The sequence below is a fragment of the Stegostoma tigrinum genome, chromosome 9, assembly GCF_030684315.1.
Source record: "Stegostoma tigrinum isolate sSteTig4 chromosome 9, sSteTig4.hap1, whole genome shotgun sequence".
NCBI lineage: Eukaryota > Metazoa > Chordata > Chondrichthyes > Orectolobiformes > Stegostomatidae > Stegostoma > Stegostoma tigrinum.
Window position 1 is genome coordinate 50,328,641 of NC_081362.1, and position 20,113 is coordinate 50,348,753.

Sequence of the window (20,113 nt, forward strand, 5' to 3'; positions counted from 1 at the left end):
TGCCTGGTGGTGGAATGCAGTCTTTATGATTCTTTTTTCTGGAAAACTGATGTTCCTTGGAGTTGGTGGATCGGACCCATAGCATGGTGGCTCTCAAGCACCTTACTAGCTTTCCCCATCTGCACCAGCACTAACAGTTATGCCTACCAATGTCATCTCATTCAATTACTCCCTTCCTCTCATTACAAGAGAAAAACAACCACTACAAGACTGAAAGAGCCAGGATGGGTTGTTGGGGTGCCTGACATTTGGCTCCTTATCAGTGAGAGTCAGGATAGCTCCTGAGTAGGGGCAAAGTGCTCCATATCCTGGCAACCAAGTAACACTCATTGTTCATTGAAATGCAACTCTTACTTTAACCCTACTGCTACAACTTCAAATGCTTTGTGTGAAATAGCAGAGAGAAGATGGTGCATTTGCCCTGGCCTTATGCCTGCCTTGCTGGGCATTCCTCTGAGATTGTACTGACCCAAGTAATGACCTCGGACCAAGCTGCATGGTCTGGTGGCATGGTCTTCTTTGGCAGCCCTGAGAGAAGAGGACATCCTACCCTGTACCAACCAATCCACCAGGACCTCAAAGTGCCTGTCTGCAAAGCAGCAATTTGCCCTTATCAACCATGTCCTCGCAGAATGGGTGAAACCAGGCAGGGCAGCTCTGGAATTCTGATGGTTAACTAGATAAGTAATAGCCTTTTAAATAAAATGCCAGTATATGGCAGGATATTCTAGCTGTGTTGGGAGAATCGGGTTGACATTGGGTGAGTGGGGCACTACATCAGTGAGTAGGCTGTTAATGAGGTGATTTTGCAATGACTACTTGTGAAAACCCACTAGGCTTTTTGGAGACAAACTCTCCATGAAACACAATGAAAGTAACACTTTTCCAAAAAAAAGGGAAGATTATGTGAATCTGGCCTAGACTTCAGTGAAAGCCAGCAGATATCCCCTACTTGATCAAGAAGAGGACTCCCTTGTATTACAATTCTAACGGGTGAATGTGGCTAATAATGAAGATCTACTACTTCTGAAGCCATACTAGATGTATAAATATTTTGTTTAATCATTGAATGTAAAATTTCTTTCTCTTTATTACAGTTAACTAGAACAAAAGAGACTTCCATCAGCTTACTTAGACACTATGCAGATTTAAAATTTTTTCCCCTTAATCCTGACACGTAAATATTCATACACAGACAAGACAAGGCACAGATGTGCATACTTGTTACGGTTTGTGGGTCAAGAATGCAAAATATAAATGTGCTCACAGTTCCTTTAATTTCCTGCTGACAACATCAAGTCGCTGTTGGCTGCTGAGTGACAGAAAGCTGCTGAGTCCTTGGGCTGAGTTAACACTCAGATCAACTCAGAAGCCACACTGATCAAATCCTCAACTTCCACAGCAATTACCCCAACGTCCACAAACAAAGATGCATTAGGACACTATTTAAACAGGCCAGGACACACTGAAACAGCCCAGAACTATGCAGGAAAGAGAAAGGGCACCTGTACAAAATCCTCACCATATACGTATACCCTGGCAACTTTATGCGCAGATGCTTACTTAACAGACAACAACAGGAGGACACAGTATTCCCTAACACACTGCTGTACATTAAGAACGTATTAGAACTGCCAACAAGCCTCCTCTGACCAGTAGGAAACAATGTGGCCCACAAGCCCCCAACCACTCTACAACAGATTCGCTAGGATTAAACACCCCATTCCCACAAAATGCAGAACTAACATTGTTTACAAAATACCATGCAATGACTGCCACTAACATTACATCAGACAGACAGGAAGGAAACTAGCCATCAGAACACACAAACATCAGCTAGCAGCAAAATGGCATGCCAAACTTTCCATACATCCATTGGTATGCTTAGACAATGAAGGCCATCAGTTTAACTGGGACAAGGTAACCACAGTAGCCGAAGCCAAACACAGACACACACGGGAATTCCTAGATGCTTGGTTCTCCACCCGTAATGCAGTCAACAAACATATAGAATTGGACCCCATAGACAAACCCATACAGATCAAAACCCGAAATGACACTACTCACTATAATGGATTGGACAGTATAAATTCCAAGCAGGTTAGAATAACATCACTTCATCGGAGGCTCCACTGACGAGGTCATCCAGCATGGTGACAAAACATCTGAATGAGAACAAGCCAACTTGGCGAGCAAGTCAATAACTTTAACGCTTCAGTTTTCAAAGTTTCAGCGTCTCAAATAGAAATAGTGTTTTCTTAAACTTTCTCTAACTCTCTGAAAATAATTATCTAACAGCTGGTCTTTCAAGAGTTATTGTTTATTTACAGACATACAGAGACAGTACAATGTCCTGTCAGCCTTCTTCCAACTGCCAACTGCTCCTAAGCCTGTAACAAAACAGAAGCCAAAGGTCCAGAGGCTAATGCGTGGTGATAAATCCAAGGATTTATTTTTTACATTGTATTTGCCAAGCACTAATGACTAAAAGCAACCTTTTAACTCTTTTAAAGCTATGGATTGGCTTCTTTTCTAATATTATTTTCTTTACTAGTAAACAACAAATAACTTGCAGATGTAAAAACCGAAAGACCTGCGGATGCTATGAATCAGGAACAAAAACAAAGTTGCTGGAAAAGCTCAGCAGGTCTGGCAGCATCTATGAAGGATAAAACCGAGCTAATGTTTTGGGTCCGGTGACCCTTCCTCAGAACTGGTAGTTTTGGGTTGGGACCATTCGCTAGAGAAAACAAAAATCTCTGAAGAAGGGCCCCAACCCAAAACATCAACTTTTCTGCTCCGCTGATGCTGCCTGGCCTGCTGTGTTCCTCCAGTTGCACACTGTGTTATCTCTGACTCCAACATCTGCAGTTCTTACAATCTCTGAGTGAGAAATAACCTACAGTTCTCCTTGATTCTTGACAATTTCCAAGAAACCATATAGGATAAAGCCCAGGAATGCCCAAATAATTCCATATTCCAGTTTCCCATAGTTCCTAAACATACTATATTTCTAGCACTTACAATTGGTAATTTTAACTTTCTGCCATTTCTGTGGTTGTGAACTCATCAGTGGGCTCCTTCCGCATCAGCTGTTGCCTTTCCTCAAAAGCTTGATCTGGATTGCATTGTTCTTTGGCCCTCGTACGAACATGTCTCGAATGTTCATAATATATCCACAGACAAAAATAGATTTTCTTTCATTCCCAACAATTTCACTTTATGACTAATTTCTTGTCATAATGTGAGTTCAGAATCTCATTAATTTTAGCATATTCCATTGCACTGGGGTTTCACAAGCAACACTGGTTTGACGCTACCTCAAAACCCAACTGGCCCCAAAATGGAATGGAAAACACATACTCTTTTCTTTTCAGACAAATGAAAATTTTGGTTGCATTTACACCAGTCTGCTTTGGTAGGGTCGAATTCTCCATTGTCCTCAAATACATTATCAGCTCTTTTCTTCATGTAGACACTGTACTGACTCACTGAGCAGTACCTGAACATAATGTGCACATAAGCAGCAATCTTTCAAACTGCTCAAAATCAACTTTACAAATTCCAAATGGGGTCATAATTTTGGTTCAGTCCTTAATTTCTCAAATAAGACAGAGAACCGAATTCAATATTATCTTCATTGCCTTCTTTCACCTGGGATCTTGTCTCTGCCATGCTCACTTTGACTTCCTTTGAGGATTGTTGGTGATCACAAGCCACTGGCTGTTAAGTGTTCATAGTTTGCTGGCACAGTGGTTTAGTGGTTAGCACTGTTCCCTCAAAGCACTGGGGTCCTGGGTTTTGTTCCTGAGGTCACTGTTTGTGTGGAGTTTGCACATTCTCCCTGGGTCTGTTCGGCTTTCTGCTGGGTGCTCCATTTCCCTCCCACATCCAGGATATGCAGTTTAAGTGGTTAGACCATGCTAAATTGCCCATCATGTCCAGAGATTTTCAGTCAAGGTGGATTAGCCATCGGGAACGCAGGGCTCTGGAGATAGGGTGGGATGCTCTTCAGAAGGTTGGTGCAGACTCAACGGGCTCAATGCTCTCTTTCTGTATTGTAGGGATTTTATGATTGGGTTGGTCTGGGATGGCTGGTTCTATTGCAGGCATTTCAGCCAACTGGATACAGGGGGAGAACATTGGAAGTTCGGGCTCATCGCTGGGTGGTCTCAGGCTTCTGACTGTTAGCTGGATAGGGAGATATGGTGGCTCAGTGGTTCGCATTGTTGCTTCACAGTGCCAGGGACCCAGGTTGATTACCACCTTCAGGCAACTGACTGTGTGAAGTTTGTGCTTTCTCACTGTGTCTACATGGGTTTCTTCTGCATGCTCAGGTTTTCTCTCCTCAATCCAAAAATCTGCAGGTAGGCGGATTAGCCATGGGAGTTGTAGAGTTACATGGTTAGAGTATTGGGGTACCTCTGGGTGGGATGACCTTTGGAGGGTTGATGTGGACTCACTGGGCTGAATGGCCTGCTTCCATATTGTAGGAATTCTGTGAAGGTCGGATGGGTGCAGGCTGCCAGATTCTTGCAAGCTACCACCTAAATTAGGGTCTAGGTGCTGCTGGACTTTCAAACACGCTAGCAGCACATCTTACTGCATTGGGTGACAATATGACAACCACATGAAGGCCTGTCTATGGATTTGGAGAGGTCACTGACCCCCCAATTGACAGCCATTATTTAGCCTCAGCATAAACTTGCACTTTGATGGAGTTCAAAGCAGGAAGGCCACCTGAATCTGGGTCCACATAAACCTTGTCACTGGGTCTCAAAACAATCCTGGTTGCCAATGTAAAGTTGACTACTAATTTTTTGAGAAAGTGTGTCTACGTGCGCATAACATTGTTATATAATCCCTTGCATTGTTAAAGATTGTTTACTAAAAATATTTTAATGAGTCAAATAATTTCAAAACATAATTGTTCAAGAGTTTTGAAAACAATGGAAAACATGCCATTTATTTTGTCAATCTACTTTATTTCCCAGAAGCTCCAATCTTGGCAGGCAAATCTTAATTGATTGCCACCACAATGCAATTGCTGGTCACCAGTAGATATGTTAGTAATCATGGCCACATTTCTGAAAGCAATTAATACCTGACAAAATGTCCATATGTTAAGTTTCTATTAATCAAAGTGCACAATTAAGAGCTTAGCAGTCTGCATTAGTGACCTGTTTCAATACTACGGAAGTAAAAAGAAATAAATGTAGGAATATATACTACCAATATAAACTCTGAAGTTTTGGACCAGTCATGTCAGACTTGAATTGTTAACTTTGTTTGTCTCTGCACAGATGCTGCCAGACCTGCAGAGTTCCTCGAGCACATTCTGTGTTTGTTTCAAATATAAACTGTTTTCTTACTTTAAAGCTCAAATATTACAGATCTGCTGTTGAAGCATAAAAATCCAGCCAACTGTATTCGAAATTAGGCTGAAACTGCATTGTGAATTTAATATTGATGCAGAGTATATTTGTAAATTTGTCGATATTTTATGGTATCGGGGTGGTGTCCCTACCTGTGACCTAGACGATCTGTGTTTAAGTGCCACCTTCCCTGGAGGTGCGTCATAAAAAGTTTATTAAAGTTTCATATCAAACTGAAATATAGTTTAGATATCAAAACCAAACCTTATATCTGAGTACAAAAGCCACACAGTGAGACCTGAGTTAGAAAACTATTATGCTCATTTTGATTAACCACAAGACAATCTCCAGCTTGTTGCAAAGTATTTGGGCTATCCGGAAATGATAGATGCAGAAAATTATCTTTGTGGTTCATCATGTGAGCAACAATAAGAAATAAGGGGCTAGATTTTCACCATTTCCAGATCTTGCTCCTACTGTCAGCGTAAAATGAGGCATTAAGCTGGAAATTCCCACAGCCAGACTGGGAAGGATAGTTTCAAGACAGCAGTCAATTATGAAGGCACTTCCTGGAGCAGTGAAGACTTAAAGGCAAGGCTGGGCACCACACTCAGGGAGCTAGGTTCTGTGCAACAAGCAACCTCACCAGAGAAGTGAATGTTGCCAATGTAGGCAGGGAAACAAGCAAGGGCCTTGAGATGGGGCTATCATCTGAAGACTAATATATTTAAAAATAAAATGTGACCAGAGCAGCAAGCTGACACTGCCCTTCTATGGGGTGACCTGTGATCATACCTGTATCCCGTTGGCATTTTTAATTGTAAAGGTATGGAAGGGAATTATTTTCGATATCACTGACTTTGTGATCTGATGCCTGGATTCTATCTCCACTCATTCAATGAACTCCGGTTTCAGCAGGGAATCCATATACCCTCTGGGAAGTTCCATTCAACAAGTGAGCGTATCCTTAATAGGCACTGGAATTGGCCAGATTGCATGCCTGCTATAGCTGTTACTTACCCCAGAAACAGTCTCTTGCAAAACTTCTGGAGGCAGGAAACTGCTGGAATACTAGTTAGGTGTACAAGTTAGTTGTCGTAGCTACCTCCAAAAAACTCCTCCTGCTTCGAGGTGTGCAAATTTCCGATCTTCCTTCCCCCTTATGAATTCTAGACTGAGTTTGAGCCTGCACCCACATTCTGCATAGTGACTAAAAACAGTGATCATTTTTTCTGCTTAAGATGCAGGGCTAACTGACATTTACCTCTTTCTTTCTCTCACTGAAATGATATAGCTTACACGTGGGCCAAAAATGTAGCCAATGTGGCATGCTTTGTGATGTTTTCAATAGAGGAGAAAATTGATTATTTTACCTCCAACCTAATTCTTTTATTTCATAATGAATTTAATTTCATAACAGTAAACTATATGCCTACTTGAGTCTATGACAATTTCTGCAGAACTTCTGTCTACATAAAGGAAACTCCTTGTGCCCAACTGTCTTTAGCTTTTTTTCATCTACAAACCACATAAACAACATCAACACTTTTATTGAAATAAGGGTAGACAATCTGGCCACATTACAAGCACTAAGGTGGTTCATTCGTTGTTTAAGTTTTACACTTCCACTTCTAACCTTATAAGATAAATACACGTACCTTTGAATATAATTAACACAAGCTTGTTTGATTTGCATATTCATTAGATTTACACCAGTTTATTAGAGTTTATATTTATCCTACAAATAACACTTTAATTTCTAAAGCTAAACATTGTGTTCTACAATGAGTTATGAAATGGATATTCACAGCAGGAAACATATAATACACATTATTATTATTCTCTCTTCTCATACACTATTCATTATTAATAATTTACTACTTTGGAATTCATCTAGCTTCTTATGTATTACTTCTTTGTGTTATGACACTCTGGGAAGGTGTGCTGACTTTCAAACCCCATTACTCATAGTGTCATAGAAGTATATAGCACAGAAACAGCCCTTCGGTCAACCAGTCCACACTGATCATTTACCAAACTAAAGTAGTTCGACCTGCCTGTGCTTGGCCCATATCCCTCCAAACCTTTCCTACTTATAAACTTGTCCAAATGTCTTCTAAGTGTTGTAACTGTACCTGCATACACCACTTTCTCTGGCAGTTCATTTTATACATGAACCATCTCTGTGTAAAAAAAAAGTTGTCCCTCATGACCTTTTTAAAGCTTTCTCCTTCACCTTAAAAATAAGTCCCCTAGTTTTGAACTCGCCCACCCAAGGGAATAGACCATTGTTCCTCACGTTATCTATGCCCCTCATGATTTTATAAACCCCAATACAGTCACTCCTGAACCTCGTACCCTCCAGCGAAAAAGCCTCAGTCTTTCCAGTCTTTTATTCCATTTTAAGTTCTCTACTCCTGGCAACATCCTTGTAAATCTTCTCTGAACCCTCTCCAGTTTCATAATATCCTTCCTCTAACAAAGCACCCCCACCACAGGAGTTTATAATTTAATCAAAACACACAATTCCCCAAGTTAACTGTTCAATGGAGGGAAGTGAACAAAAAAAAATAGACAAGCTTTCTGACCTAACAAGAGCTACTATTTCCTACAAATGAGGAAATCCTAACTACTCTGTACAAGTAAAGAGCCATGAACTGTTAACATATGGCTCTACTGGGTTAAAACACTAAGCCTCTTCTAAAACCATTGCAGGCACATAGAGACAGACACAGGCAACCAAAAAATCATCAGTTATTCAGGTGGCATTGGGCCCAGAATTGTTGATGCACTCGCTTGTGTTTGGAAGTTGGATCTTATTTGAGTAACTACAGTGAATTATGGTATATGTTGAACTTTCTGAGACTGCTCACCAGACTATTTGGGCCAATTTAGGCGCCAGCAGTGACCTTAGCTAATTCGTAGCTTGGGGTGCAACATGAGAGCAATGTGAGTTCCAATCAGTGGTAAATTGCTGTAGAGAGCTGTAGAGCAAAGCAACAATCCTGGTTTGGCATTGCGATATCAAATCATGAGTAAGTGCACACAATTTGTTAACATTTAAAAACTGAAATGTTTAAATGTAGATTTTGCATATGCAAGGTGCCTAAATTTAGGTGGCTATTTGGGACTGTCAGAATATTGGCAAGATGAATATGGCACTGAACATAATTCGGATGCTGTTGCAATGTTGGACTCAAGCCCCTCAAATTGGATATATTTGACCCCATTTTATTTCAGGAACAATGGGTGAAATAGAATCTAATTTCACCCTTCTTTACCTCATCCCATTTTTTGTTTAATCTGGGACTTTGTAGGTAGCTACAGTGAATAACCATATCTTCAAAATGGGCAGAAAAATCTTTAATTTTAAATGTTTCCCAATATGGTAGCTGAATGTAACTATAACTCTTACTTTTCCCACACGATCAAGCTGAGTAAACTACAGGGAACTTAAATGTATTAATTCTATACTTCGGTCATCCGACATTGTAATTTATAATGAATTTGTAGCGGCCGACTGCTGAAGTCAGAAGATAGACATTTTGCCAAGAATTTTAGATAAAGCGTGCATTGCTTAATTTCTGATCGAATTTCCCATCGTAGGCTCGGTACTGCACATCAAATAAAGTAGTCAGGGGTTGCATAATGAGCTGCTGCTCACCCCCGTAAAGTTAGTTCAGACTATTGGATAGTTGGTCTGTCATCCAGACACTAACGGCATGAGTTCAATTCCCACCCACCGTATGCGGTTATTATGAAAGGCTTTTCGACCTCTCCCCTTGCCTGAGGCGTAGTGACCCTCAGGTTAAACTACCACCAGTCGACTCTTTCTAATGAGAGAGCAACACTGCTAATACTGAGGCCTCTAATAAAGTAGCTATGGTCAGTTTCAAGAGATTTCCTGGTCATCTGTTGTTCAAAAGAGAAAAGGAAGACGTGTACTTTTATAGTGCATTTTACAACCACTGGATGTCTCAATTCCTTTCTAGTCAAGGAAGTTCATCAGATTTGAGGTCTACATCTTGGTCAGGGGTCCGGGGTAACTCCCATGTTTTCTTTTCTTCAAAAGAATACTTTGGGATGTTTTATATCCAGCCGGGAAATCCCAGATTAACATTTCATTTGAGGTGCAAAACACCTCCGGCACTCGGTCAGAAAGAAAAAGCCCGTATTTGTGCATTAAATCCTGGAGTAGAACTTGCAGTTTATAACCTTCTGAAGCAGAAGGCGGGAGGAGTACCCACCGAGCCACTCCTGAGAGGTTGCAAAAGCTTGATACAGTGCGGGAAGACAAAGGGGCCAATGTATGGTTGCTGGTAAATCTTTCCTGAATTTGTTACCCCACCTGCAGGTCAGTTTTAAAAATCAAAACTTTTTTTGTTGGGCATCGTGCAGAGGTTAGGATGTAGTAGTGTTAGCTGTCCTCACCATCATTGAAATGTATTGTCATTGAGTCCATCGCCAAACCTGAAGCAACGCTAGCTCCAAGTTCGGTTGTTGGGCGGGGGGATGTTGAATGCACCGTTAGACTGTATTGAAGCACACTCTCAGGTATCTTCTTGCAAGTGTCACTTCTCTACCTGGTCGCCATTAAATGCAAAACAATTGCGTTTAATGTGGCTGAGCAGCTCTTTAATGCGGTGTTGATTTCGTGGAGGTGCTGGAATGGTTCTTTCCCATTTTGTTTCCTTTCTGTGGTGGCAGCAATGGATGTGAGAAGATTTCTGACGTCGCGGTGTGTGTCTGTGTGAAAGAGGGCGAAGACAGACATAGAGAGAGGGGAGACGTTCAGAGACCCGCTTGTGAGCTGCTGCTGCTCCTGCAGCGTTGGTGCTGGTTCGCTTCGAGAAAAACGCCCGAGTGACGCGCTCAGCTCAGCAAGCGGCTGATAAAGCGAGCTGGAGCCAGAGCGGGGGTGGCGGGCGGTGGGAGGGGGGGTCTGCTGTCCTGCAAAAGTAAACAGAGATGGGAGAACCAAGCAGCAGAGGGACCACGGGAGAGCCAGGGAAACATTTCAATGTGATCCCACCTCATATTTAAAAGCCCACAGCCATCTCTAACGACCAGGGAATGTACTGCAGGTAAAAAAAACTCCATGTTTGAATCGGATGCAATGCAGGAGCGAAGCGACACAGACTATGGCCCTAACAGATACGAGCATAGCGGTACACAGATGCTGTAGGTAAAATCCGACATGTAGAGTGCGCTGGCGAGGGCGGTGTTGGACACCCGCTTTTACGGATTGAACGCACTGATTTGATGTGTATCTGCGTTACCTGCCTTTCGTCGATGTGGAGGGTATTGCATGGACATCTGATTTCCTTGAATGGACACTTGGGGTTTATTCGGCGGCTGAGCAAGGTTTCCCTGCCGATAATATGTAAAATATGCGTGTGTTGTGTGTGTTGTGTGTGTGGGATGAGGAGGATGCTGCGTGTCTACATGTGATGAGCTGGTAACCCTTTCGAAACGCTGGCACGGGATTTGTATATATCATTTGTGTAATTACAAGATAATTCCCCTTTGATCTGAGGTGGCAGGGAAAGGATCGCCTGGTAATGAACGTGACACTGTGAGTGGAATGTTTTTTTGACATGTTTCGACCGTGTTATTCCTCACTATTCGTACGAGGCAGATTTTTTTTTACAGGGCTAGGATTTAAATACTGGAATTAACCGCAAATTAATGAAGTACCGAATTTATAGTTGGTTTGGGGAAGTTGTGGGGGGGAGATAAGGCTATAACATTTCGTCAGAATTTGGTGACAAATTAACGACTCATCTCAGATACCGCTGTGAAGAATATGATAAAAAGGGCTTTTTTCCCCCTTACGGTGCATGAATGATAAATAGTTCCGGCTTGCCTTACTGAATGTCCACTATTACCACTTAGAACAGATCGAAACGGCGTTTCCATTCAGACAAAATAGAGAGTGGAATAATCTTTTTCCTGCGACCAAACTCCCGGTTGTGATATCCAGATAATATGTAAGACGATGCATAATGGTACCTTCGCTGCATTTCTGTGCGTGTAAATTCTTCCTAAATGTGGATTTCATGAACTGAACAGCCCACGATCAAAGAAGTCTAAGGTTTGTGCCACATTGAGACAGCCTCCGGCTGTTTTCACATTTCTTGTTATAGTTTACCGATGTTCAGTTTCGGACTGAAAGCAGTCAAAATGCTCGCTGTCCCTAGGTAAGTAATTCAGTAAATGGTGTCCCCCTGATTTTAATATTATCGAGTATCCCGGTTGTGGGCACACTTGTGAAGATCGCTTTGAGCTGCGTTGGGATGCGCCTCCTCTTTCCTCGGTGAAGATTGTCTACTGTACAGCGATATTTATTGCTGTGATTTTTTTATTTTAAAAAGGCGTTAATTAAATATATATAAATCGTTCCGAGTCATGCTTGTACTAACTTGAATATTAAACAGGCTTTTGCTTTGGAAAAGGGTTGCAAGAAAGATACTTTAGACTGTTTTAGAATAGCCAGACATGCGTACGTCTGAATAATGCCGGAACCTTACAAGTAGATAACTGTACAGTTAACCATTATAAATTTGCAAGATTTCGTCCAATCTTTCTCAATGGTTATACACTATCAAAGAAATAACTGGAATATTTGCGTTAAATCGGGAGCGATGAATGCAGATAATCACAGTGTTTGAAATTCTGTACCCTTTGTTGACATTGATTTGTTTTCTCAGCGCGTTTCCCCTTTCCAAACTGTTCCTAACAAGTTGTGCCATAGCGGCTGTTTTTAAAACATTTTAGTTTTCCGATAATGTTCTACCAGTGCAGCCAGGGTGTTCTAATAGTAAGCTCAAGGTTAGCAAGAGCAGTGTTTATGAATAAATGGTCATGCCAAGTTACACTTTTGCTGAGAATACAATGATGTATTGTCAACATCCTCCTTACCTTCTGTTTGTTTGTGTGAATTTTAAAATATAAGTTATGATAAACTGAACAGTATGACTAGTATCTCCAGTGTAACAGAAACAAGAGTGCAATTAAATTTGCTGATGTTAATAATTTTAAGCTACCATTTCCTTTTTGATACCATTCTGCTGCAACATAAGGTACAAAATGCTATTTACTAATTTAACTTTAAAGTGCCTTGTGCATCTCCAAATTCTATTGTCTTGCAATAAGTGTCAAAAATTATGATGCAGATCTTTATCAACCAGTGTAAGAACCAATTGTCTCATTGAATAAGGAAAGATTAAAGATTATTTTAATGGTTACCAGTTAAACAAGTTTGACGTTGAGATATGGACAAGTAATTGAAAGAAGTGACTTCCATGTTGGGTATTTTGGCTGAGTTGTTTTATGACTCAAGCAATTAATTATTGTGTTAACAATAAATAAGTTTAAAGTTTCCAATGCATTCATTACTGCATAGACAGTGGATTATGATTTATCTCAATAATAACCATATGTAGGGAGTCGTTCAAGCACATTATTGTAAGATGGTTTAAACTGAGCTAGGGTCATGTTATTATTTATTGCTTTCATTCCTTGCAGATTGCAAGTTGTGTTGAAGCTGCTGTAAATGCTGGAATCACTGTTTTGCCCTGAAAGGAAGACTTGCTGACAGGCTTTGCATGTCAAGTAGCTGCTGAGCTGCTTGATGGTTTATGGTTTTTCAGCACCAGTAGGAGGTAGGCAGCCACGGAAGGCACGAATGATGACTCAAGAGTGTCTGTTTTAACATGATGGCATGAATCTGTGGATCTGTGCTTGGAATCTGTCACACAGAGCAATTTTGTTATTTTGATGGGATTACTGACAGGAAGTACACCAACAAAACTGAAGAAAGTCATCTTGTCTGACCCAAATGTGGATGAGTTCATTTTCCAGAGAAAATCGAAACACCAGTTGTTTTCTGATCTGGAGCTACAAAAAGAAAATTGAGTAAAATCCATTGTGGATATGGGCCACTGATACAATTTATCCTGCTGACTCATTATATTTAATCCCAAATCCAAAAGGCTGCCATCAGTGCTTATTTTTCCTGGAGAATTGCTTAACTGACTTGTTGGATTCACAAAGGGATAAAACTTTGTGAAACACACCTTATCTACAAAGCGTGAAAGACTTTTTGTTACAAATTATTTTGCAATCTGTACATTATTCAACATCATACCACACTTATGAAGATGGCTGTTGTCATCAAGAAGAAAGGTCATTTGCTTTGGTTTGGCTTGCTCTTTGGATGTCTTGTTAACCTTGGGGTCAGTTTAGAATTTACTGGAGCTGCAGGACAGTGGGCAAGGTTCCCAAAGTGGAATGCATGCTGTGAAAGTGAGATGAGTTTTAATATGAAGACCAACATTTCCAGTAGTCTACTGGTTTACTTTGATGATGAAGGATTCTGTGATTTTCTAGAACTCCTAATTGTTGATGGATACCTTCAACTTCGCTTTTCAATTTTCTGTGCTGAACCAGCTGTTCTACAATCAGATACTAAAGTGAATGATAGTATTTGGCACACAGTAGTTATTCAGAGGAATTTCAGGAAGACGACACTAATAGTAGACAAAGAGATCAAAACAGTTGAAGTGAAATCAAAGAGACGAGACATGACAGTCTTTAGCAAATTGTATATTGGTGGAATTCCACCAGAATTTCATTCATCGGTACTATCATTAACATCAACATCAGTAGGAAGTCAGGAACCATTCCAGGGATTAATAACTGACCTCAAGGTTGGAAATGGGACTACGACACTCATAGATGGTCAAGGAATCAAGATGGATGAAAATTATCTTTGCACAAATCACAGTCTATGCCTAAATGGAGGAACTTGCTCTGTTGTACAGGAGAAGGCAATCTGTGATTGTTCCCACACTGGCTTTCAAGGAAAAGACTGCAGTGAAGGTAAGATGACTACAACTTCTTTTGCATTTATTTTTACAAATCCTTATAGCTTTTGGGAGTAGTAGGAGAATAATGATCCAATTGCTTGAAATTTAACTGAGTCAAAATCCTTCATACTTATTGCTTGCTTTATCTACTATCTTGCTTTATTCACTGACATCTTCCAAAATAAGTCAATTTTAATTTATTTCCCTTTATTTCGGGGTCATACAACTGACACCTTAAACTTTTACATTTTGTAACATCAATGGCTCTAAGGCCTCTACCATATTTCCATTTAAAGTTTTAGATCATAAACTTAAAAATAATACTTTCTACAAAAAAGCATTCAAATGCCAGCAGCACAATTATGAGGAAATAAATTTGATTTAAAAGACTAAGTGATTCAATTTGGTGCAAGAAATTTCAAGTGCCAGCTATATTTCTAAATGCTTATTTTCAGTTCTGCCAGTTAATTCGCACTCATGGATGTAAAAACTAAGGGTGGAATTTAATCCCTCTTCCATAGCGGAGTTTGGTGGCAAGTAGGAATTTAATCAGATGGGAGAGTATCAGATGATGAACCCACTGCCTTCCCACCACTGCTCTGAATAAACCTGAGGCTTCATCCTGCCATGGGTCATATTCATACAGTAGTGGGTGAGGATACATGTGTGTGGGAAACCTGAAAAGCAACCAGTGGCAATCTTTCTGGGACATCCCTTTCAATGTCAGATTGAGATACCTGGCATTGTGGCTGTAGGGTGTGGGGAGGGGGAAAACATTGAGAAGCAGTCCCTGGAACTTGAACAATGAAATGTTGCTGGCCTATAATGGCCAAAAGCCTTTGGTAGGGGTTATCTATCTCTGGCCTCCTTGATCCAAATGAAGGCACTCTGTTGCCTGGTGAAGTACTTGACTGACGCATCACAAAGAGTCCCTTCCAAAAAAGAGATGACATAGGACTCTTACAGATTGTACAACCAGCAGGTGAGACTCCCATCTTCTCCATTAAATACTTCTCTGCAAATTCTATTAAAATAATGTTAAATTACTAATATCACAAATGAATATTTAAAATATTAATATCACAATTTTTTTATGCGACTACCTTACAAAGTATAGATTGCGACTGTGTTTGTGGTTAATTCTTTTAAATTTAAAATGCATCATTCACAGATTTTCTATACCATTTTTAGAATTAGCAGAATTACAATTAAAAATAATACACAGCCCACTAACTTCACTAAAATATTACATGTCCTGCTTTCATATATGAGTCATTTATCTCTGCGAGGTAAATAGATTTAAGATTCTTGGTAGTGAAACACCGACAAAATTGATTTAATGAAATAAGATGTCCATTTAATTTGTTAGCTTTTCTTGTCTGTTACTGGCATTCCTTTTTGTATGATAGAGAAGACAAATTTACAGTGTGTAATGATTTATTTCTGTGGGTTAATTTCTTTAATACTCATGTTAACTCTCCCTACTGATTTATTTTTAATGCTAAAAATTAGGATTATTAAGTACCATTTTCCCACTTGCATACAGCAGTTCATTTGATGGCTTGCAGTTTTATGGGCCTCTGGTAATTACTTCGTGTTACGAAGGAAGGGAAACTACATGAAAGATTGGCTCTAATTTTGCCTGTTTCAACATGAAGCCATGCTGTTGGATGCACATATTGCCACGCCCAGGTCTAAAAGATGAATGTTTCAGTGGAATCACAGTATGCATTTTGTTTTGTCCATGCACAATGTAATGACAGTTTTGGATGATTGTTAGTAGATATGCAAAATACATAATGTTATTCTTTTGCAATAATGAAAATATTACACTGACTATCTTCTTGAAAAACAAAGGAACGTTTCTGCAGTGCAATGTATTGTATGAGACATGCAGTTTCCAACACCAAAAAGGTTAGGGTTACTGAACCTAAAAACACAATATCCAGCATATCTTTCCCATCAACCACTGTCTTTTTATTAAAGAAAAAATATCATGGCAATACCCTTTCACTCATGAATGTATTACACATTGTCTGAATATTTTATTTAATTGAATTAGTTGTTTGCCGTTTCCCACTAATATTATTCATAGAAAACAAATACCATTTTGAGAGATTGTCATGATAATAATTTCCACATAATAATTTTGCTCATTTTTGATTTTGAATCTTTATATAATTGTATGGCCTATAAATTTTTTTCTCTCAGAAACAAAGTAGTTGTGTAGAAATATTGTTTTCTATGTATTATAGAAACATGCATTTCCCAAATTGTTTTTGAAATCCATTTCATACGGCCATTGATTCTGAGGGATTCAATTTTTTTGAAAAATTTCTCAATTGCATATTTTCGCTAAAATTCATAAATTATGATGGAACTAATCAGTTATAACTGCCTCAGAATTGTTTATTGTGTTGCAACTTGTAAAATTTTGCAGTGAATATGGGCAAAATTTGAAAAAATATGTGGAATAACTCAAGTCCTGGTTACTGAGAGTCCTGACGCCCACATTGAAAATGATTAGAAATAGGTCACCAAGCATGCATAACATTTTGAGAATTTTGACTTTTTCTTGTAGTTTCCCATGAGTCACAAGTGTAACTTCCTGGAATGTTATCTTTTATAGTATGAATCTAACTATTATTTTCAAACACAACAAAAATATAAATAATCAACAATGTAATGTACATTAATCATCGTATTGAATTGAATATAATGACAGTGAATTGATGAAGCCCAGTAGGTTGAAGCATGTAAGGCTGAGAGCAAAGAGAAAATAATTATGCCAAACTACAATGTTACAGTGATTCTGACATAAACAGTGTGAAACTGTATAAAAATATAGCAAGATAATGGGCGCAGTATGGCTGTAAGTTAAATAATTCATTGGGAACAGAATAAAATGCCAGAAACTACAACAACAAATATAGTAAGGGAACTCAAAGTAAAATGCTGTGATAATTTTAGTGGAAAATGAAAGCAGATAATTACAGATAGAGTAAAACAAATGTCAGAAGTTAAACAGACTTGAGTACAACAGTAATGCTAAAATGGCAGGGACAGTTGATAAGTTTGCACTCATACAATTGCAGTTGCATGGTTTCACACAGTTGTTAAATACAGTAGCTGTCAGATATACCAATGTTGTATAAACTGACGCATTTTGTGCTATATTGAAATTCACTCTCATCACGATTTTGGTGATAGAAATAAATCTTGCTTGACAAGTTCACTGACATTTGTCCTACCCTGAAGTAAAATGTTCCATTTTTTTCAATTTCCTTCTCTTCCAAGGGACATGTGTGAGTTTCTCATTAATTACTTTAAGAATTGAAACTTAACCTTTACTCTCACATTTTGCAGATTTTCATTTCATATATTCCTAGATGTGTCAGCACTCAACAGCGCAAAACATGGAAGAGTAGTATGATGGTAGTTTTTACTCAGTTTATACCACCTTTTTAACTCATATCTACTTTCAACTAAAATTAGAAAAATCAAGAATTCCATCCCAAGATTTTGAATACACCTGAAACCAGGGAAGTTATTAAATGTTAGATTAAAAAGAAATCTGGTATTTCAAAAGTATTCACTCATTTGAATTTTTATTCCAAAAGTCACCTTTCTTTATGCAACATTTGTGTTAATTTATATACAAATTCCTGTTGTGTAGCAAAGTATTTTGGAAGCAGAGATTCTTGATACTTACGGTATGCTTGTGAGCTCAAATTTACATTTGTGAGGAAAAGTAAGTTCATAACTGGGTCGAAAATATTCCTTACTTCAGTATAATCATGCTTGGATTGGCCTTTGCTTTGTGTTTCTGCAAAGAATATTGGGATCCTTATTGTTCTGTAGGTTTTCTGTGGGGAAAAGTTTGAGTTACTTGCTTGAAGTGTAAAATTGCAAATATTTTTAGGTGTATTGTGTAAAGCAGTTCATTGCTTGATGTTGCCTGCGTATTTTTTCACTTAGCGTGGCAAAATTTTATTGTTTATAATGTGGACTATAAAATCTTTTTGAGGACAATAGCCCACTAACCTAAGGTAAAGATTCTGTTTCCGACTTTTTACTTCTGCCGACAATTCATATAGATTGTGCATCTAATTGTGGAATGAGTTTGAAAACCATATTTACTTAGCTTCCTTGGATTGTACTTTCTGTATTAGTTCTAACTTCTGTTAGCGTTTGTGCTGATTGTAAATTGAAAGGAAGAATACCACTTAGTTTTCAATTTTGTATGTGATGAATACAGGAACTCAGTTATTGATTATTTGCCCCATGGTAATCTTGCATTTTTGATTTAGTATGATGACAGAGGGAATTTATATTAATGAGTTTAACCTTTAATTTTTTCTCATGCCTAGGCCAAGCTCAGCAACTGCTGTCTTTGTGTTGTGTTTGGCAGATGTAATTATGAGGCTAGATGAATTGGAAATTTAATGCGTAACTGATCTGCTGCTTGTAGAGCACATTACAAATGGGGGTATACAGAACACCGATTAACAATTTAACACCAAGAGGATGTGTTGTTTTTCATGATTCCCTAAAGTGAAAAAAGGGATGATTTATATTCATCAAATGAAAAAGAAATACCTTTTGAAATGAAATTAAAATATTTCAAAAGTATAAAGCGTGTAATAAATATGCAATTTCTGATGTTTTATTTAGCTACAAAATCAGGTCTTCAGTCAGATATTGTGAAAGCCTCAGTTACGTTATTTTGACTTGACAAAGGATGAAAAGGTTGTACACCAGAAACATTTACAGTAATGGACATCAGTTGTTTATTATTTTGCATTTACTAGACATTATGAAAAGCTTATTAGAAAATCTGATTAAATGGATGCATATTGCTTGCATAGACCTTGGCACAACTGGAGGTTTCAGAAAATCTTGGATGACATGAATCATTTAGTAATGTTGCAGAGGAGTGTTATTTATACATGACAATAGAAAACACTTGTAAATTGAAAAGACAAATAAATCATCATATGAGTCATATTAAGCAGTGACAACATGATTTTATTGACATTTTCACAATGTTGCTTTCTTTTAGATTTTGTTTTAAATTTTTTAATTGACCAAAATTATTTACTTTATGGTTTAATTGTGATCATGGCACTAAAAAAAATCAGTTATATAGTATTTCATGGTATAATAATGTATGCTAAAATTCAAGTGATTGTTCTGATTTTGTAGTTAGATATGGTTATATTGTGAATATTTGTTTCCTTGATCAAGTAAGTGTATAGCCAAATGATTAATGGCATGATGTTAATTGAGTGTTTGAAATGAACAAATATTCCCCATTCGTATCCTGTATATACAACAGAAGACATAAAGAAGTGGCATTATAGGGCTGTCAAAATAGATTTCAAAATTTAGGCATTACCAACTACCAGTGCAAACACTGGTTTGCAACAATGCCATCTGAATTGTGTAATTGGATATGTTATGAATTATTCCCCATCATGCTTTTGACTCCTGTAAATAAAGAAGAGCTGTTCAACTGTTTAATAATTTCTTGAATCATTTATCTCTTTTCAGGTACTTGGTAGCGTGGTAATATTGAATATATGCTATAAATCAAAATAATGTTGCAAATGAAAGAAAAGTTGAAGAGAGTGATTTTAGTGGAATTATAGGTCATATGTGCATAAGGAAAATAATAACTTCTGATGCATCACACAAATGATAAAAAGGTTCCAATTCAAGTGGAATTATTTTGTTTTCAGATGTACCTTGCAATAATACTATAGTAGACAGATGCATTTACAGAGGCATTTAGTGGAAATCCATTATAAATAAATATATTGTTCAGGAAAAATATTAGTGTTTTAAAGGAGTACATTTATCAGCAGT

General features: G+C 38.4%; 1 protein-coding gene across 43 annotated transcripts in view; it reads left to right on the plus strand.

The window, feature by feature from the left end:
* Positions 1 to 20,113, plus strand: part of nrxn1a (neurexin 1a) — a 1,700,803-nt gene that overhangs the window by 91,312 nt on the left and 1,589,378 nt on the right. For 36 of the 43 annotated variants that reach the window (XM_059648525.1, XM_059648528.1, XM_059648548.1 and 33 more), the window contains one exon: positions 12,903 to 14,258. In XM_059648525.1, the coding sequence (XP_059504508.1) occupies positions 13,532 to 14,258 (727 nt within the window). In that variant the 5' untranslated portion in view covers positions 12,903 to 13,531. Of the gene's footprint in view, positions 1 to 9,712; positions 9,730 to 9,784; positions 9,930 to 10,334; positions 10,460 to 10,500; positions 10,557 to 10,587; positions 10,951 to 11,232; positions 11,470 to 12,902; positions 14,259 to 20,113 lie in introns of those variants that run through there. The other 7 variants (XM_059648533.1, XM_059648532.1, XM_059648526.1 and 4 more) reach the window with 7 other exon arrangements.